Source organism: Bactrocera neohumeralis, chromosome 3 (genome assembly GCF_024586455.1).
Source record: "Bactrocera neohumeralis isolate Rockhampton chromosome 3, APGP_CSIRO_Bneo_wtdbg2-racon-allhic-juicebox.fasta_v2, whole genome shotgun sequence".
NCBI lineage: Eukaryota > Metazoa > Arthropoda > Insecta > Diptera > Tephritidae > Bactrocera > Bactrocera neohumeralis.
Window position 1 is genome coordinate 25,315,634 of NC_065920.1, and position 21,046 is coordinate 25,336,679.

Genomic DNA, 21,046 nt, shown 5'->3' on the forward strand with positions numbered 1-21,046 from the left:
ATTGTGGCAAGCCGGTGTAGCTTTCTATTCAATTTCCAAATAGCAGCAACTTATTGTTGCGGAAATCAGCAGGGCATAGCTGAGCACAGCATGGCAATGCAAAGCCAAGGCAGGCAAAGCTGGGCGCACCACCTGCCGACCGGCGACTGACATTGATGTGTGACTCGGCGTGCACGCATTCACCAGCAATTGGCAGCAGCGCTCAGGAATGCAGAATATGCAATGATCATCGCTCATTCGACCATACACACACATGAGTATATACATACATGTATATAAAATATGTGTTTGAGTGCATGTATTCAATATGTTGGTGCGCCGACGATGCCCGGTATTTGCTTAACGTGCCCCAGCTGCTAATTATTGGCTCAATTGTAAGTGACGAATTGCGGCAGTAAGTAATGCATGCACGCCTGCAACACCAGACACGCACGCACACTCATACATATACACCTATATATGTATGTTGATATACGCGCTCACTCAAAATGAAATGTGCGCTGCGGTCGAATGCTGCAGCAGCAACGCCGATTTTCGTATGCGAGCATGCAAAATATTTGCACATTGTTCAATTTCATGTTTAATTAGGCTAATGAGAGTTTACGTAATTCGAAATTTGTTATGCACACACACACACACACACACACCCAAGCGCATACACTCGCTCAAACACAGCGGCGTAGACCTTCATCACGGCTAAATGCATACAAATATGAAAATGAACCCACACATGTTTGTAGTCGGCTGTTCAATGTTATTTGGAATATTGCCAATTGTTAATTAATACGCCTACATTTGTGTGGCCATTCGTCCATTGCCAGTCTGTATAATTTCGCATAGTCATGATTGTAATTTGCGGTATAGAGTATGTGAATTACATGCAGCTACTGCAGCACGTCACCGGCGCATTACACCGCAATTTTCACATTTATATCATTCAAATGTATGCATATTGGTTGGGTGTGTTCAATGGCCCTGTAAGACATAACATGGCGATTAAGGCGACTGGTGTCTCCTTGGCAAAATAACGGTATAGCAACAACTTTAAACAAGGATCATTTGTCCTTATTCATATTGTTTCGTGTCTTTCGGGAAAAGTTAGCATTTCTGACACCCATTAGGAAACATCGGAGACCATATAAAGTAAACATATGTACATCTAAATGATCAGCGTGACAAGTTGAGTCGATTTAGCCATGGCCAAGTGTAGCCAGGTACTTCGCCTAGTCTTTTCAGCGGAGTGTTTGTCTTCCTCTTTCTCTGTTTCCCACGGCGGCTACTGCGTCCAATATGTATGTTTACATCCATTCGGACGATATAACCTAGCCAGCTCTCTCTCTTAATACGCTGAACTATGTCAATGTCGTCGTATATCTCGTACAGCTCGTCGTTCCATCAACTGCCGTACTCGACACTGCCAATCGCAAAGGATCATAAATCTTCCACGGAACTTTTCTCTCGAAAACTCATAACCCCATCGATTGAAGAATCAGATATACTGTCTCCTGGCGTTATGCTTTCACTACCATTCAGCAGGCTAGAGAAGTGTTCCCTCCGTAACTTTAGTCACTAGATCACGATTTTAGGACCTACAAAAGTATGCACTGGTCTTGAAACCTTCTCTTAGTCTCCGCATCTTTTCGTAGCATTTTCGAACATTACTTCTGTCGGCGAGCTTGTCATGCTCTTCGTACTTACGCATTTCGGTCTCTCTCTTTTTTTTCTGCAAATGCGTCTCGCATCCCTCTTCAACCTTCAGAATAGATTCCGAACGCATTGTGGTCGATTCTCGTCATCGAACCTTCCTTGTATTTCACTATTTATATCACTGCAACAATGTGATAATCCGAGTAATAGTCCGAGTCAGTGCTAGAACTCCGAAGCATACCTACGTCCAAAACACTGGAAGCATGTCTTTCATCTTTCACAACATGATCGATCTGGTTGATGGCTTTTCGCTCCGGAAACAGCCAGGTATCTTAATGAATTTTCATATTCTGGAATCCAGTACTAAACATAATCAAATCTCGGGAACTGCAGAAGTCGATCAGCCTCAACCCATTTGGGAATGGTTCTTCAAGGAACTGTTGTCCCATAGATATCTTCTTTGCCCACACTAGCGTTAAAATCGCCAAACACGATTTTCACATCGCGGCCGGGACAATTATCAAAGGTGCGCTGAAAGCGCTCATAGAAGACATATGTATTTGCTCACATCGTCCCTCTCTTACATTGGGGTGCGGTCACATCGATATGTTGAAGAACTTCGTTTTCATCCTCCAGGTTGAATACCAGAGCTCGGCGATGGAGTATTTCTCCCACCAGGAATACCACATCGAATTTGCGCTCCTTTATTTGGCCAATATAGCAAATGCAACAAGGATCCTTGTCCCGTCCATCGCATTTCTTGGACGGCGGTGATGTCAGGCTTTATTCTAACAAGAACACCAACCAGCTGGATTAAGCCATATGTAAATGAAACATTTATGGCTACTTCCACGAGAATGGCACTCAGCTTTCCTCACTTGCGTGAACTTCTACACATAGCTCCATCCTCTTCTGAAAAAACTTATCATACAAATAAAAAACCTTCGACAGAATAGGCGTGTTTTTGCAAATACTCTCTTCGGAAGTGTAAAGTCGTGGCAACCTTCTATGAAACTTTGCAAAAGTATTGAAGCTCAGTTGATTTCATTATATACATAATACAAGGTTAGTTCCAAAGTAAACAGGACTTTTTGAATCCAGCGCCCCTGCTGATTGTACAGTGAGAATTTCACGACATTTCTTTGATTGGAAGTGAAGTTATTGCGTTTTAAGTGCCAGTATGTTTGTGTTATCGGTGCGAAAATGAGCTTCGAACAAAGAGCCAACATTAAATTTTGTTTTAATATTGGCATCATTTTTGAAGAAATATGGGCCGATGTTTCCACCAGTCCACAAACCACACCAAACCGAAGTTATTTGGATGAAATGATATCTCTTCGTCTCTTCGTCCCAATTTTGCTTTTTTACATACCTTCTTCTTGGAACTTTTCAAGTGCCCACAGAGCGAAGCAATGTCACTTGGGAAAGTTGAGCGGCTTCAGTTCTTGCACAAGCTGTATTTTGTTTAAGATCTCGACGTAAAATGCGCCAAGTTTTTTCATAAGTCAGTCCGAGTTGCTGCGAACGGCAACGCCGTCAGCGACTGCTGCTATTTCTTCACCGTATCGGGTCTCAGTGTCTATTATCTGTACACAAATTTCAAACAAAAGTTCGTTGAAAAGAAATCACGGGGACTGAGAGAAAGTTGAAGCCAAAGGCCAATCATACTACAAAAATCTATCGCCTGCTACATACTTAGTTTGTTCAGTAAAGCACAAGCTTATTGATCGTACAAGAGGAATGTAAAGTTTCCAAACAGCTAAGGGAATTTTGAAAAGCTTTCTCATGTCACGTATACCCGACTGTCGTAAGAACGGAAAAGCATTCCTTAGGATCTTAATGAGTACTTGACGACCTAACATCATGCTGTCTAAAACCTTACTGTAAAGGTCAACGTCAATAGTTGATTGTTGGCGGAGTTTAATCATATTGTAAGCAACTAAAGCTGGTAGTATATATCCAGATTTTTAAGTATTTGAGTGCTCAACACTTATTCAGCTGAAGATAAAGATAGCTGAATAAGCCGCTAAATGTTAAAACGCTTTAGTAAGAGTAGCAACGGGCATCAAAGAGAAGGCATTAAGTCTAACGTACATTCCATGCTTTTTCACAGCCATGCCATTTTGAAGAATTGACGCCAGTCGTCTGTCAGCTACTTTAGTTTAATGCCATTTGATTACACCATTTCATAATACGATGTCTCACAGGGTTGCATCATCACCTACAACACTACGGCGCCAGCTCATCATAAACGAACTACAACCGTCGGACGTCACGTAGTCCATGTCAATGCAGTTCGATTCTATCCATTCACAGGCGTTCAGATGCCAGCAATGATGCTTACTGCCATTACCTGTCCATGAACTGAAATGCATGCTGTCTACGCACTCGTGCTGCCAATATGGACGAATAAATACACGAGCATACATCTGATTGTGTGTGTGTAGATGTCAGGCATCGCTTGGGTGCAGCTTCCTGCCTCACTGGCGTCAATCATATGCAAATTTTTAATGCGTTCTAATTTGTTTGAGTGACAATTTTGCAGCGATCATTTAGATTGCGGCTCGACAGCCAACAAACTGACTTAAAACAAAGGGTATGCGGAGTAGAGGGCATAGCTCACGCACACAGATATCAGGCGGGGACACACAGTTATGCATTGCCATGTATGTGCATGTGTGTGTCTGCTCATAAACATTTGTTTGCATGCAAACGCGTATTCCCATGTTTCTCGTGTACATTATCTGATTAAATCAGCACATTTGTAGGCTCAGCTTTAGCTAATGTCTAATGCACATAATTGCAGTCACATATCCAGGAAGTCAGATTTGCCAGCAACGCGACTTATGCTGTTTGTGTGCTGCAATTGGCAACGCGTGTGCATGACGCCATTTGAATACAAACATTTGCGGAATCAAGTGTGAAATATTTAGCTATAAATATGGCCGCAAGCTACGCTCATCCAAATTATCTTGAAGGTGACTGTATATCGAGGTATGAAAAGTAAAGTTAAATACATATATCAAAGGTGGTGCTGGCGCTGTTGTCGAAAAGAAGCCAAAAAAAGAGGAGTCGAAGTCCTAGGAAGACGACAACATGGGTTTCGGTCTCTTCGACTAAACAACGCAGCACTAAAGTTGCCAATGCGCAAAATAAATCTTCTGCAGAACCTTTTTCTCGAAAACTCGTCACACCGACTCATCAGATCTTGTCATCGTAGATGCCTCTGCACCATATAGCAGAACGGCGATGCTGAGTGACTTGTAGAATTCGGTCTTTGTTCAAAGGGAGATGATTGTACTTCTCACTTGCCTACTCAGTCCGAAGTGGCATCTATTGCCAGAAGTTATTCTTGATTTTGAGGCTTGTTGTTGGTGTTAATGCTGCTTCCAAGATAGACGAAATGATCCACTACTTCGAAGTTATAACTGTCGACAGTACCTTCTCTATTCAGCTCTGCAGCTCGAATTATTTTCACCAGCAGTAGATTGAAGAAGTCGCATGATAGGGAGTCGGCTTCTCTCAACGTCGGTTTAGATATTTCGGTTAAAGTTGTTCAAATTGGGTCTATTATTTAAATACTGAAAACCAATAAATCTCTAAGGAATGAACTATGAAAGACTTGGCTATGAAAAATAGGTAAAATCGCAGAATGATCACACCTTCATTCCATAGAATATCGTTTAAAATGAATTACGGTATCTTGCTTACTGAAAACTTTTCTATTATGACCTATTTCCGCATATGAGAAAAGCAGAACCACATTTCCCTAGCTCTTTAGAGTAGATGTTGATCTTCCGGTTACCTTGTACAGAACGAATAATTATTTAACCAACAAAATAAAAACGAAAATTGGAAAAAAAATTTCTAATTGCGTAGTTCTTTTATTTCTCCAAATTTGGCCTTTTTCTAAAAATCGGTGTTTCAAAGGTCCTATAATTCAGCATAGTAGAGTTTCGTGACCGCTTTGCCTTTCTCAAAGTGGACGATGTGAACCACATTTTTTGAATTCTGAAAAGGGTGACTGCCTTCGCCATGTACAGAGCAGGTTCGCCAGATGGATGACCATGGGCCACTCTATTCCACCGGTTTCAAGTTTCATCATCATTGTCCGGAGTAAGCTGAAATAGAAACCAAATCATGGCCCATGTTATCGTTGCTGTTCTAACAGTTAGCTAGCCCTCGTTAGAGTGGTAAAGTCATCCAACGGTAGCCCCAAGAAACATGCTGTTTGTACGGGGTCGGACCATAGGGTTAGCTGAGCATGCAAAGAGGTGTTTAGAGTCGTGCGGGGACTCGTTTTTGGTATGTTGTTGTCGATTTTAGGATATAAGTAGGTCCGTAACCTGCTACAGTATCCAAAACGAAGATGCGCAGGGGTCTCTCTCGATTCTCTCAGGAACCCGAGCTCGTCGTCTGCAAGGGGTGAAGGTTTGACTCCAAATACGCCATTCACTGAGAGGGAGTCGGTGAAGATGGTTATGGCTCCACTGTGAATGGCGGTCTATGCATGTCTGAAGTTAGGTTGTGTCTGAAGTCTGGTCAGCGTATTGTCTTATGTCATCGTCGTAGTTGAGGAAGGACTTCTTGATGCTTTTAAGAGGCGGTTGCAGTTCAAGCAGGTGACTGCAGAAATGGTTTGAACGAAAGAGAGGAACATGGATGACTGCTTGGAGAGGAGTTCATTATACTAATGTCCCATACTTGATGATGGATAAGGCCGAAGCGATCTTCCGAGATATGCATACCGTCTCAGCTATATTTTACAATTTCAATCGGCGGTCCGTTAATGCGGGATGGGTGAACTTTTATCAGGCTATCTGCCGTGGTAGCCATTTCTGCGTCGCCTTCGGACTGTAAAGCTAAGTATTTGGTATATCGAACCGGCGTCACATAACTCTAACAATCAGGCACTTCGATATATAGTATAATATTATCATTATTCATCTTTTACTGACAGTTTCGGTTAAAACGAACTTGTTGCTTGCTGCAGAACACGGTTAATTCTCTTATCAATATATAGCTAGGTACTGACCTAAGCTGTACAGTAAAATACCCACATTTATAATCGGGTGCTCAATGATTTTGCATTCATCAACATGGTCACTTATCCTATGCTGACTATTTTAAATGATTTAATATTACGAGAAACTCATCTGTCTCTCCAATTTCATCTCAAACCACCCACAAGCCCAAATGATAAAGGAACTTCCTCCATTCAAGCAGCAATAATATTGGCGAAACAAAGGATATTTACTTTAGTTTTTTTTCATAAATTCGCTGAAAGCTAAATATGAAAGAAATTGCACATCATATCAACTTAGAGCGTACGCGAGCGCTGCAATGTCTTGTTAAAATCCACTTTGCCTGTAGCGCTGATGAGACCACACGCCCTAACGCCCAAACGCTTCACAGCATGAGTATGTGGTAGGCAATAATGCATAAGTATTACAGCATACATGCACGCAAAGCTTGCGGCATCCATTCCGAAAGCAAACATTAACTCACTAGCTCACCCAGCCAGCCACGTTCCTCGGCGCTAAGCCGGGACAAGCGACGCAGAATTTATGTTACCGCCTTTGCTTTTTAATACCACATCATAACGTCAATCATTCGCATATCAAGCATATCAAATAGACCCACCCCCGCAACGCAGTCGCATCGTGTGCTTGTCTAAGCGGATGCTGGCATACGCCAAGCCGCATGTTGCATGCAACGCCATGCAACGTATTCGACTTCCTTGTGCTCTGTTTTGCATAATTTATAAGTTTCCAAACTTTTCGTTTTTATTTCACTCATCTTGGCCACATTTTTTTTTTTTTGCTGCCGCACTTTGCCGCACTTTTTGTGTTTACACCACTTCGTATGTCTGCTCGGATAGTGTCTCGAACATACATAAGCTCGGAGAGCCAGCGTGTTGCGTAACAAAGTGCAATATTGCATGTTTCCTTTCCGCATGACTGCGTGGCTGTGTGCCGCTTCCTTCCGCAAAAGAATATGAAATATATCAGCCAAAAATAGTTTGCCCCCCGCCCAAACCCAAAACTCCGTCCCCACATTCGTATCGAGCAGTTTAGCGTGTGGGCTTGTCGCTTTAATAATAGAAGCAGCATATCTTTTGAGGCATGTAGCGTGCTCCGGAGCGGAATTTGGGTAAAACTGCTATTTCAGCTGTTGCACTTATTCTTCATATTCTTCATATGTGGAGTTTCGGCTCTTGTAGCTTATCGCAAGCTTGTCATTGTTTGCAAGCAGGCATATGCTTGCTTGTTGTTTTTGCATTTATTTGTTTGCTGCAACAAAATAATATATTTTTTCAGACATTTACTATCTGATATGTCATAGAAAATGGCTTATGGCATAACAGCTGGATGAGAAATCACATGAGATACGTTACGGTTGGTGTGTATGCAAGTACAGTTACATGTGAAAACAAATGCAAAGTATATTAAGTTTGCCACGAAGTTTGTAACACCCAGATGGAAACGTCGGAGACCCTAAAAAATTACGTATATACAAGTACATAAATAAATGATCAGCAGGCAACTGACTCGATTTAACCTAGTTCGTCTCTCCATCTCTTCGTCCGTTGATCTGCATATACCCGAACTAGTACCTCGGTTTTTGAGATATCGTTCTGAAATTTTACACAGATCCATTCTACCCAAGATTCTGCTCATTTATCGGAACCGTTATCGGACTACTGTAACATATAGCTGGGAATCTTTTTGCGCCATTTGTTTCTCTAAAGGCAGGATTATCTCACGAAAAGTACTTGCCATGTAAGCCCATTAAATTTACATTTCAAAAAGTGCTTCAGAAGAGTATAAATAGAAGATTTCCAACTCCATAACCGAAAACCAAAAGTTGGTCACTATAAAGTAAGATATGTCTTTCTATACCATCCAAACGGAAGCGAATCAGACCGTGTAGCGCTTGCCATGAATGATAACATGGATTCATTCTTGTTAAGCTCTGTGCTAAGTCTCTGAAATGCATGGACATATTATCTATGGTATGTGATGCGAACCGCAGCAAACAATGTATTTTTTCTGGATTCAAGGAGCATTTGTTGCTTTTTTTATTGTTATAATATATAAGGTCGGAAATGTTATTATCGTTGATTTATGCGAAACGTTTTGCAATTTGTAAGGGGGTGTAACGGGATATAGTCAAGCTTCTGGGTGAGCAGTTACTCGTATAGTCGTAGGGCTATACCCAATTTCTTGTTTAAGAGACGGTAGCCAAGCCGTGTGGATCCTGGGGTCACAGCTAAAAGAAAGCAAGCTTCAGCGGAGCCACTCCGACATATTAGGTTTAAGGGTTCGCTGAAGTCTAATTGTAGCGTCTGCTCACCAGAGGTACACCTGCGCGCAGTCGTCGGTCTTGAAACAAACGGCTTGCTATATAAATGCGTTTAAAACTTTATACTGCTCGCCTAGCGAGGTTGTGCGTTAAGTTTAGGTCCCGCCACGTAGAAAAAGAATGAAAAAAGGAAAAAATGTAAAAGAAAACACCATTGCTTTTAGGAGTATTCAAGAAAAAGGTTTTGCGGAAGATATATGGTTTTTTGCGCGTTGGCAACGGCGAGTACCGCAGTCTATGAAACAATAGTACTTAAGAGATATACGGCGACATTGACATGGTTCGCAAATCAAGAGACAGCGGCTGCGCTGGCTAGGTCATGTTGTCCGGATGGAAGAGAACTCTCCTGCTTTGAAGATTTTCGACTCAGTACCCGTCGGTGGAAATAGAGGAAAAGGAAGACCTTACCTCCCTTGAAGAGATTAGGTGGCAAAAAACCAGGCTACACTTTGAATTTCTGGAAATGTAAAATGCATACATATACTATTTACTTTGACAGCTAATACTATTGGAAATTGTATGCCCCTAACAATTATTTTTATAAAATTATCGCCAGAATCGTAGAGATAAAACCACCAATCACACCACCAACCAGATTGTAGTGAATTATTGGAAAAAAAATCTGCAAAACATTGTTGCTGTGCTCCACGCGCGCTCTGAGAACTCCGGGCTCGGGAAGAATTGTCTCCAATCTCCGTTTATTCCATTCCCAGATTATCGCCCACACATTTGATAGATTTCAATTTTAAAATTAATGATTTCTTCGCCGAAACCCTGAGCTCAAGTTAGACTCAATCGTCCATCAGCAAATCGCAAGAGGACAACAGAACTTTCATCCAGTTCTATGGTAATAAATAATAGCCAACAAGTCGTCTTAAATTGATAGAAAACTTAGAGTATACTTGCCACCAACTTTCCAACTGAGCTTTGAATTGTCTGTTAAGAAACCCACTTTTTATTTCATCCTCTTATTACGTATCGCTTGAAGCTATTAGTAAAAATGAGAATCCTAAATGATTAGGAGTGGAGTCGAAATTGCTAAGAATTTCAAAACCTCCATACCAGTAGGAAAAATATATGCCTACATATATCTGAACTTCCTTCCATCTGTCCACCTGAATTTCCTTCGGTCCGTCCGTATGAACTTTCTTCCGTCTATCTGAACGCTTCAATCCGTTAATCAGAACCTCCGTTCGCCTATCTGTACTTCGTTCCATCCGTCAATCTGAACTTTTCATCTGTCAGAACTTTTTTCCGTCTATCTGAACACTTCAATCTGTTAATCAGAACTTCCGTTCGCCTATCTGAACCTCCTTCCGTCCGTCAATCTGAACTTTTCATCTGTCAGAACTTCTTTCCGTTTATCTGAACTTGCTTCCATCTATCTGAACTCACTTCCATCCGTCTAAACTTCCATCCGTCAATCTTAACTTCCTTCCGTCCAGCTAAACTTCCTTTCGTTTATACGAATTTCCGTCCGTCGATCTGAACTTCCTTCAGTCCATCTGAAGTCCACTCCGTCCATCTGCATATCCATCCATTTATCTCAACACTTCCACCCGTTTATCTGAACCTCCCTTCGTCCATTTGAACTTCCGTCAATCTGAACCTTTCATCTGTCAGAACTTTTTTCCGTTCATCTGAACTTCCTTTCTTTTATAAGTATTTTGGGCCATCTACCTGAACTTCCTTGCGCCCGTCTGAAGTCCATTCTATCTATCTGTATATTCGTCCGTTAATCTGAATTTCCATCCGTCAATCTCAACATTCCGTCTTCCTTCCGTTAATATGAATTTCCGTCCGACAATCTGAACTGCCTTCCATTCATTTGGATTTCCTTCCGTTCTTTCGAACTTCTTTCCTTACGTTCTATCCAAATTTCCGTCCGTCCGTCTGAACTTCCCTCCATTAAACTGAACTTCTCTCTGTCCATATTAATTTCTGTGCATCAATCTGAAATTCCGTCCATCTTTCTCAATTTTTCTTTTTATTTGAGGCCTATTAATGAAGTTAGGTGGACGGATTGGTATTTTTTTACCACAACAAGATTTAGTGTCAACAATATATTAAATCGGTTCACCATATCTGCAAGCTACCATATCTTTATGGTATATATTGGTTAATAGGCGATATTGAAAGCTTTGACGGTGTTTGATGTGTGGCTGAACTTGTATACATCAGTACAAATCTAGAAAGGCGCAACAACAACTTTGCGTCTCAAATTTAAAATGATTCAACACCCTTTCTTGAGTCTCATTTGCCAGCGACAGAACCGAAAGTGGCAAAACCACAAGCAAAATATGAAAAGGCCAAAGTCATCAAATTTCAATGAATTCACGTCATCACGCGATAGCAATCCAGTCATTGCCTCGAACACAAATTGCAAGTGGGGAAAGATTTGAATATAATCGAAGCATACTGTGGGTTAGTGGCCTACGGCAGCCGCACTGCTTAGCAAATCTGTATTCGTATGTGCGTAAGTATGTATGTGTGGAATGGCTGTGCAGTACCGGCTGATTGTGGTGGGATATTCAAATAACCTAAGTCGGCCCACCCGCCATACACGCGCACAATGATGGATGATTGCACGGCGAATGTGAATGCGATGGCGGCGTGCATTGTTGGGGCATGAATGCGGCACTCAACGATCCTCCTTTTTGGCTTTTATTAGGTGCAAATTTATGCTGAATTTCTAATGTCATCGCTGTTGTGGCATAGCGATGAGAATATGACGACAAAACCAATCACAGAAGCGGCACAATTCATGCCTTCTATTTTTTGCTCCGTCCATGTGCCGTAAGAAATTCGGCTCGTTTATTATTCTTTCGGCGTTTCTAGTGTGTGGCGCTGTGTGAGGGGGTGTGAGCTGCCTAAAGGGTTACCTTTCGTATGCCATTACAATTTACTCTGCCGCTCAACTGCTTCTTCTTCTTATGCGTTATTTATTCCGGTTTTTATTGCTGCACATCCTGTCGGCATCTGTGGAAAATTTGTAGGCTTTCTCACACCATTTCTTTAAAGCGCAGTTAGAAATGTGGCCTAACACACTTGCCACCTACGCAAGAAGCTGCTGAAATATTTACAGATATGTATGTACCGTTATGTATGTATCTATGGATTTTGGCACTGCGTGTCCGGCAGTTTTTGGCATCTGCTGGTGTCATATTTTTTACCCCTTTGCTTCCTCAATTTTTATTCTTTTTTGTTTTTTGGTTGGCATCTTTGACCTTCCTGTTTTTTATGGTTCGCCCTAACGACCATAAAGTGGCAATTCTCTGACAATTTATGTTGTAGGCGCTTCTGTGAAGGATTTGCAGGCATATAAAATTTAGATACATATGTGCCTGCAATACAATTAGTATGCCCACTTCTCGTCTATTTTTTGTGGTCTATATTTTCAAACTGCACATCTACTTGATATTTCTATGCTCAGAAAACTCCTGATACTTCAAAGCATATTTAGAAAGTGCATGTGAAAGTCCAAAACGGGTCTCATAAATAAACATTCCTACTCTAGCTCTACGTGCTACCTTTAGTTGAAAAGGAAATTAAGTTCTGTTGAATATAACGGCTGATCCAAGTATAACTACTTTTTTCAATAGCTTTTTTTTTGACAGTTCACGCTGGAATCGTGTCAAGCTGTCAGAATTGCTTGTCATTTCATCATGGAAAGCCGCCTGAACAACGATTTCAAATCGTTCGACTCTATTATGAAAATTCACGTTCTGTGAAGAATGTGTTTCGCGCGCTTCACTCAACTTATGGTCAACATAATCGGCCTACGGAGCATACTATTCGCAACACCATCACCCATCTTGAGACCCAGCATTCATTATTAGATGATATTCGACCGAATAGAACACGTCCAGCACGCAGTGAAGAAAATATGGCAGCCGTAACTGAAAGTGTACCAAAGACGAAGACCGTGGAAAGTCGATTCGGCGCTGTTTGCAGCAACGGACTGACGTATGGAAAGATTTAACGCATTCCACGTCGAGATTTCAAATTGAAAGCGTACAAACTTTTGCAAGAACTGAAACCACTCGACATTCCCAAGCGACATTGCTTCGCTCTATGGGCTCTTAAAAAGTTTCAAGAATATCCGATGTTTTCAAAACAAATTTTGTTCAGCCATGAGACCCATTACTGGCTCGATGGGTATGTAAACAAGAAAAAATGACGCATTTGGGACACAGAGCAACCTGAAGAGATTGAAGAGCTGCCATTTCATCTAGAAAAAACAAAGGTTTGATGTGGTTTTGTGAGCCGGTGGAATCAGCGGCTCGTATTTCTTCGAAAATGATACCGGTGAGAACGTAACCATCAGTGGCGAGCGTTATCATGCCATGACAACTGACTATTTGATGCCTGAAATTGAAGCTCGTGATCTCGGCGACATTTGGTTTCAAAAAGACGGCGCCACTTCCCACACATCGCATCAATCAATGGTTTTATTGAGAAAACACTTCGGTGAGCAGATAATTTCGCGATTTGAACCGGGCGATTGGCCACCAAGATCGTATGATATCACACCGTTACAAGTTTTTCTGTAGTGTTATGTAAAGACTAAAATCAGGATGACAATCCTGCTTCGATTCAGCTCTTGGAGCAAAATATCACGCGTGTCATTTGCCAGTTACCAGTCGAAATGCTCGAAGGAGCGTAATAAACATTCTCCATTCAATTTGAAGTTTCTGAGTTTTCTCTTTAGTAGGTAACCTTGAAATGCATCACCCTTAAATATACTATGATGATTCGTTGATGATGATAGTAAAATGGCTATAGTCGACTTCCTAGTAACTTCTGAATCGCTTTTCAATTTCTTCTTTCTTGTGCAAAACCCATCCGTTTTTGATATTAGCATGCGCACCTTTACTGTTCCGGAACATTTTTGATTAATAGCAGAACTCAAAGGTATTTGCCCTTCGGAACTCAATGACATTTATTTGGGGCATTAAAAAACCTAAGCCATTCTGAGTTATCTTAGAATTTGTAAGCTTACAGAACAGTTTGCGAAGTTAACAGATTGAGATTTTCATGATTTTCACAAAATGCTGTTAACAGAAAACGCCATAACTTAGTCGAAAATTAAGATACAAAACTGTAATTGGTAAAATGAATCGCAGTAAGAAGGGGTATTGGTGGGTTTAAAAATAGTTGTGGGTATGGCCTGCCCTCTCTGGATAAATCTCGTTGGCACCTCACACATAAAATCGGATGATTGCTTCCCTAGCCTTATATAACTAATACATGTAAGAACTTTCAAATATCCGTTTGAATTTATACCAATATATTGGTCAATATGTGTGCTATATTAATGAAACTCAGAGATCGTTCTATTCTGGTAAATATATGGGGTATTCCATACCAAATCGACCACTTTTGAACCCGACCCCTTTAGATTTTGCTGAAACTTATCCATCCTTTTCTACCCTTTAAAAACATTTTTGAGAATTTTTTCAAAATTTTTTGATTTTCAAATAGCCATAACTTTGTTGAAATTGACTTTTGGGGACCTTTTTAAAAAAATGTAACACGATCAATTATATAAAACAATCGGTTTTTTTTAAGTAAAATCGTCATTTTTTTTTGTAAGTTCGCCATTTTTTTTTTTTTTTTTTTCCTCGAAAAAAACTTCAATTAATTTGACAACTATCCCTGCTAATCCCGGAGTGGGCCGATTTTTTTTTATATTTTTCTTTATTTTATTCAGTTTTGAAAATTTACAATTTTTTTTTAAATGTTGGATGTTCCTAATAATTTCCTAATTTAATAAATTAATAAATTTCCTGTTATATATTGCTCGTTCGTGGAATATTGTTTATTCCAAAAGAATTTCGTTCAATCTGTATCAGAGAATGAAGATTAGGGGGATTCTCTTGCTCTAAAAAAACCCTTACACGGTGCACGAATTGCAGAATTTTCCTCTTGGTGCAACGGCACAACAACAAACACACACAGAAAATTATTTGCAATGGCTGTAAAATATGTCAGCCAATACATGTTTATTTTCGTGCAATAACTCGTAAAAAAATAATTGCAACCCTGTGCTAGCTGTCTTTATATTATGTATAACGCTACATTCTTTGTCTGGACTAACCATGTACACGCACCGACTATAGTAAATTAGTGAATACGCAAACCCCAATTGAACGGAACTATGTTTAAGTGCTACCAAATTGTGTCAAAATATTGCTTAAAAACTTATCAAATTTATATTGAATTTGTAGTTTTTGTTACTTTGACAACAAAGCGTTGTGATGTGGGAATCTCTTAGTTTGCATACACTTTTAGGCAGATATAAGTGGAAAAAAGTTAAAGAAATATAACGCATGAGTTGGATACGTGCTCTGTTTCCAAAAAAACTCAACTAATTCTTTTCTAATTGTTAACGTAACGTAACACATCCTAACATTTCGATTACAACGTGTCTTGTTATTACTCGATAACTTTATACCCAAATGCTTATCGAATGTGTCAGTAATAATAACACCCATTCTATTACTTGTAATTGGATCATTTGTTTGTTTTCATATAATCGCGACTGCCATAGATTAGTTGATAAATAAAAGTGGCAAAAATTATTATCCGAAGTCGTAAAAAGACAAATGTTATTGCTAACTGCAAGTAAAGTGTAAATGTAGCTACTGCCGTAACGTTTGCAGTAAAGATTGTGTTAGGCAACAGGGCGAATCAATGTAACAGACGTACGAGTCCTAAACAATAATTATTTTGATAAGTGAAACAAAGAACAACGAAACTAACTGTTGAAGCAGAATGGCATTCAGGAAGCGGAGCGGAGCAACTGATCGACAAGTACTTGTCGATAACGAGCAGGTACCATATCGGGGGAGTGCAATTGACAACAACTTTGGTGGCTCAGCAGATCCTAACAGAATTAGCGCAAATGCTGAATCAAGCGATGAGGATGAAATAAAATGCATGCCAGCAATTTTGCCAACAATGGATAACGAATTGGATCCAGAACAAATACGTAGTCGCGGACAGATATTGATGACTGATGCGCCACCTGATCGCTATAACTATACTTATGCCGTTTTCTATTTGCTGGGCATTGCCACCATGACACCGTGGAACTTCTTCGTAACAGCAGAGGATGTAAGTTGGTGCACTGAGTTGTATGACAAAAAAAAATCAAAATCATGTAAAACAAAAAACTTGCTATTTCTTCATAATCATTGTTGTGTTTTGCGCAGTGCTGCACTCTAAAACAAAAGCATTGTTTGATAACAAGTGGCAGTTGCACAGCTGTTATCGTTTTCTTCGTAGGAAAAACACTGCAACATATTTTTTTCTTTTGGTGCCCAAAACTTGAACTACTACGCTGCGGTTATAAATTTTCAAAAGTTGAGATAAAAAATACACAAACCTTGCTTTAAGTCTGTTCATTGTGCATGCATATACATACATATATTTCCTTGTAATATTTATCAGCATGAGGAGAGTGAGTCCTATTATTTAAACATAAATCTTATGTAGTAAACAAAGCTTATCAGTTTCTAAATGTGCAAATTCTACAAATAATGACTGACAGATCTGTATGTATAAGTGTAAAAATATATAGTTGAATGGATATAGTATGTACGTTCATTTGTAGTACCTTCATAGATGTGAGTTATGACATGAATGTGCCTTGGCATAAAAAAATTTGCATTTAAATATAATCTAGGCCATTAGACGTACATATATGTATATGTGACTCACTCAAGTGAAAACTAAGAACTTCAACAGCACGTAATTGTAAATTTTTATCAATTGCTTTAAAATTTAGGAAGGTTTGTTGTAACCGCCGATATCGAAACGCTATTAGTTGTATATGCGTATGCGTATGCGTTTTTTATGTTTGCTTATTCAAAGTATACATTTGTCACAATTGAGGGATGTGACCAACCTTTTCAACTGGGAGGATCTGAACCGCCACACTTACCGATCCAAACGGGGTTAGATCGCCGAAAGAACAGCCCTTGGTCGGATGAAATCCGAGTCAATTCCGGTGCGTAGAACCGGCTGTCGTGGGAAATTTAGATTTCCGTTAAAACAACAACAACAAACGCTATTAGTCAAAGCTGCCATGGAAACTGATCGAACAAAATCAAATTCTTGTATAGAATATTTTCTGAAATTAAGGTTTTTTCTTTTTACATATACTTTTAACGTATTCTAAATTTTATTCATCAAAATGCATTCTTTCTTTTAGTACTGGATGTTTAAATTCCGAAACACGACCATCAACGAAACCTCCGATTTTGTACCAGAACTGACACCAATGCAAAAAAGCTTTACCTGTGATCTAACGCTCGCGGCATCTATATCGGGCACAACCTTTCTCATACTTAACGCCATTTATGGGCATCTCGTTTCACTAAAGGTGAAAATGTTAGCAACACTTTTCACTATTTTAGGCATTTTCATAATAACCACGAGCTTCGTTGAAATCAACACCGACCACTGGCAGGAACAGTTTTTCTTAATCACATTGTTTACGGTTGTAATCATTAACAGTAAGTACTATATATCAAACCATGCCTACTTCTGTCTGTTGTTAACCAAAATTTTTTGTATTTTTTAGTATGTTCGGCCACAATGTCTGGCGGTATATTCGGCGTGGCTGGTCTCTTCCCATCACATTATATGACGGCTTTGGTCAGTGGTCAAGCCTTGGGCGGTATACTGTCAGCGCTCGCTTTCATTTTAGTGCTCGCTTTTGGCTCTGCGCCCGATGTTACTGCTTTGATATATTTCATCATTGGTAGTGCTTTGGTTTTTCTATCCATAATCTGCTATATAATCATGTCACATCAGCCATTTTTTAAGTATTACGTCGAAGGTGGTGATAAGTACAAAATTTTGGCCGACACACCCTCACACAGTCGTAGTGTTGACACTGGCGTAGATTTAGATCCGAATGTAAAGGAGGTCTTTGGAAAAATTTACGTTGAAGCCGTCAACATATGTCTACTTTTTGCGACCACACTCTCCGTATATCCATCGGTCACGGAGCTAATGCAGTCGGAAAATTACGGCAAAGGACACGCATGGAATGGTAAGGCGCTTAATTTTGTGTGTATATTAGATATAAAGTAATAAAACTTTAATTGTTTGCAGATACCTACTACATGCCAGTGGTAAATTATCTATTCTTCAATTCCGGTGACTACTTTGGACGTATACTGGCCGGTTTGTGGGAGCGAGTAGGTTGTTGAATAACTTTCGTTGTAATTGCTATTAACTATATTTACTTCCAGCCACGCAATAATCCACACACGGTGCTTTTAATGACTTTTATACGTCTGCTGTACGTTCCGTTCTTTCTCTGTGCGAATAGTAATGCACACAATTTCTTGCCCGTGCTGGTGCATACCGATACCACATTTATCATATTGATGATTAGCTTTGGTATAACTAACGGTTATTTGGCAAATATCAGCTTAATAATGGCGCCGAGGCAAGTGTGAATTCATTACACAAAAGAGTGCTCTTAATTTTAAGCTAATATAACTTTCAGATCTGTCATGCGGCACGAAAAAGAAATGGCTTCATCCATAATGGCAGCAAGTCTGAGTTTAGGACTGGCAGTTGGCTCATTACTAAGCATGGCTTTTGTGCAAATGCTGTAATAGCGGGTGTGGAACGCAATACTTAGTGCCTTGTACATAGATATATTATATTATAAGGAACATATATTGAGAAATGCGCGATTTAGTGTTTAATAATGAGATTAGCTCAGACGAAGGAGTGCCAAAATTAAAGATTATTGTTTTACTCTTTTATTTTAAATTTGCTTTTAAATTTTGTTACTTACTTTTAATTTTTTTTATTTAATTTTAATTTTATCTTTTTTAATTTTATTTTATTTTATTTTAATCATTTTAAATTTTTTTAAATTTTATTTTTTTTTATTTAATTTTAATTTAATCACTTTTAATTTTTTTTTTAATTTTATATATATTTTTTTCATTTACTTCTAATTTTCATTCTTCATTTAAATTTTTTTTTTATTATTTTTCTTTATATTATTTTTTTTTATTTTCCTTTATATTATTTTTTTTTTGCTTTTAAATAATTATTTTTACTTAAATTTTCCTTTTCAATTTTATTTGTTAATTATTTTATTTTCATTTTTAAATGGTTTTTGTTTTTTTTTTTTTTTGCTTTCGCTTGATTTTTTTCTTTTCCCAAAAGACAATGTATTACGCCAATTAAGTTATACCTCACTATGTTGTTTATTTTCGTTTTACTTATTTTTGAATAATCTGACCAAAAAAACTTTTAAATCGGGGTCATACCAATATACATATTAATATACTCTGACCATTGTTTTTTTTTTAATTTTATTTATAAATATAATGTAAACTGTTTTTTTTTATCAAATTCGTGTTCTAAAAAAAGTTAAAAAAAAATTAAGTAAAAGTTTAAAATATCGTTATAAGTCTCATTTTACTTGATAACAATTTATGTAGAACAATTTTAAACTAAATATTTTTTAAATACATTAATAAAATAACGTCTTTTGACTAAATATTTTTAACCAATTAACTCTTTTTGAATTTAGAAACATAATAAAAAATAAAAATAATATGAGATAAAATATAAAAATGCTAAATAAAATAATATAATGTAAAATAAATAAATAATAAATGATATGTACATATGTATGTATGTAAATAGTCTCAATTCTTCAATATGACTTTGGTGACATCTGTGAAGCTGATTAATACTGCATTTCAAATTAATTTTTAATGTCAACGAGAAATAATTACGTATTAAAAAATATATTTTTTATTATTTTAGAGTTTTTTACTATTTCTATTATTTTTTTAAATTATTTATGGCTGTTTTAGGTATAAAAAAATATAATTTTTTTTTAATTTAATTTTTAAAAAATTATTATTTTTTTTTAATTAAAAAAACATTTTTTGTGTATTTTATTTCAATTTTTTTTAATTAAAAAACATGTTTTTTTTTTTGTTATACAAAAATTATTATTATTATTTTTTAGTTAAAATTATTTATTTATTTCTTTTTTAATAATTTTGTTTTTATATTGAAATTATTATAATTTTTAAATTAAAAAAAATTTTTGGTGTATTTTATTTTAATTTTTTTTCTAAAAAAAAATTTTTTGGTGTATTTTATTTTAATTTTTTAATAAAAAAAAAAATTTTTTTGTTACACAAAAATTAGTATTTTTAAAATTAATATTATTTATTAATTTTTTTTTATACTTTTTCATATTTTTTATTTTTTTATATTTTTTTTTGATATTTTTTTTATATTTTTTTATATATTTTTTTTTAAATAATTTTTAATATTATTATTTCTTTTTAATTTTTTTTCTTTAAAATATATTTAAAAAATTGTTTTTTATTAATTTCAGTTAGAAATTTGTGTCTTTTTGTAAACAGGAGCAGGTATATTTAGTTCACCCCGAAGGAAAAGTCGAAGACTATAAAATATATTCTTAGTACATATGTATGTATGTATGTATATAAATGATCAGCGGATAAACTGAGTGGATTTAGCCACCGTCACCACCACTGTCCGTCTGGAATGGAAATATTTTTCAATTGACGAGATATGTATCTTCAAGAAATTTTGCATGATCGGCTATATTAAGCTTGGCAAGAAGTTTGTATCAGCCAGAGGGCAACGTCATATAGAGTCTATGTATATATAAATAATTAGTTGGGCGATGTAGATCGATTTAGTTATGCTCATCTGCCTATATATACGCGAATTAGTCCCTCAGCTATTGAGATATAGTTCTGAAATGTCCTATCTTCAGCTGTCATACAAACTGAGGGATCAGAATAAAGTTCTTATATGGAAAACCTTTTCATTTGACGAGACATATTCACGAAGTTCGGCATGGATTATTGTGTAAGGCAACGATATCATATACGAAGAAATTGTTCTGATCGAGTCACAATAGCTTATAGCTGCCATACAAACTGACCGTAGAACCTGAAATCAACGTTTTTTTTTTCAAATAATTTTTTTAAATTTTTGTTTC

At 37.6% G+C, this 21,046-nt stretch overlaps 1 protein-coding gene across 1 annotated transcript; it reads left to right on the top strand.

Moving 5' to 3' along the window:
• The first annotated feature begins 15,516 nt into the window (after nucleotides 1-15,516).
• LOC126752760 (equilibrative nucleoside transporter 2) lies at nucleotides 15,517-18,810 on the top strand. The gene is made up of 6 exons (XM_050463732.1): nucleotides 15,517-16,131; nucleotides 17,231-17,534; nucleotides 17,603-18,076; nucleotides 18,139-18,224; nucleotides 18,279-18,478; nucleotides 18,539-18,810. Exons 1-6 carry the CDS (start codon nucleotides 15,790-15,792, stop codon nucleotides 18,648-18,650), a joined length of 1,518 nt encoding a protein of 505 aa, XP_050319689.1. The 5' UTR covers nucleotides 15,517-15,789; the 3' UTR covers nucleotides 18,651-18,810.
• The last annotated feature ends 2,236 nt before the right edge of the window (nucleotides 18,811-21,046 follow it).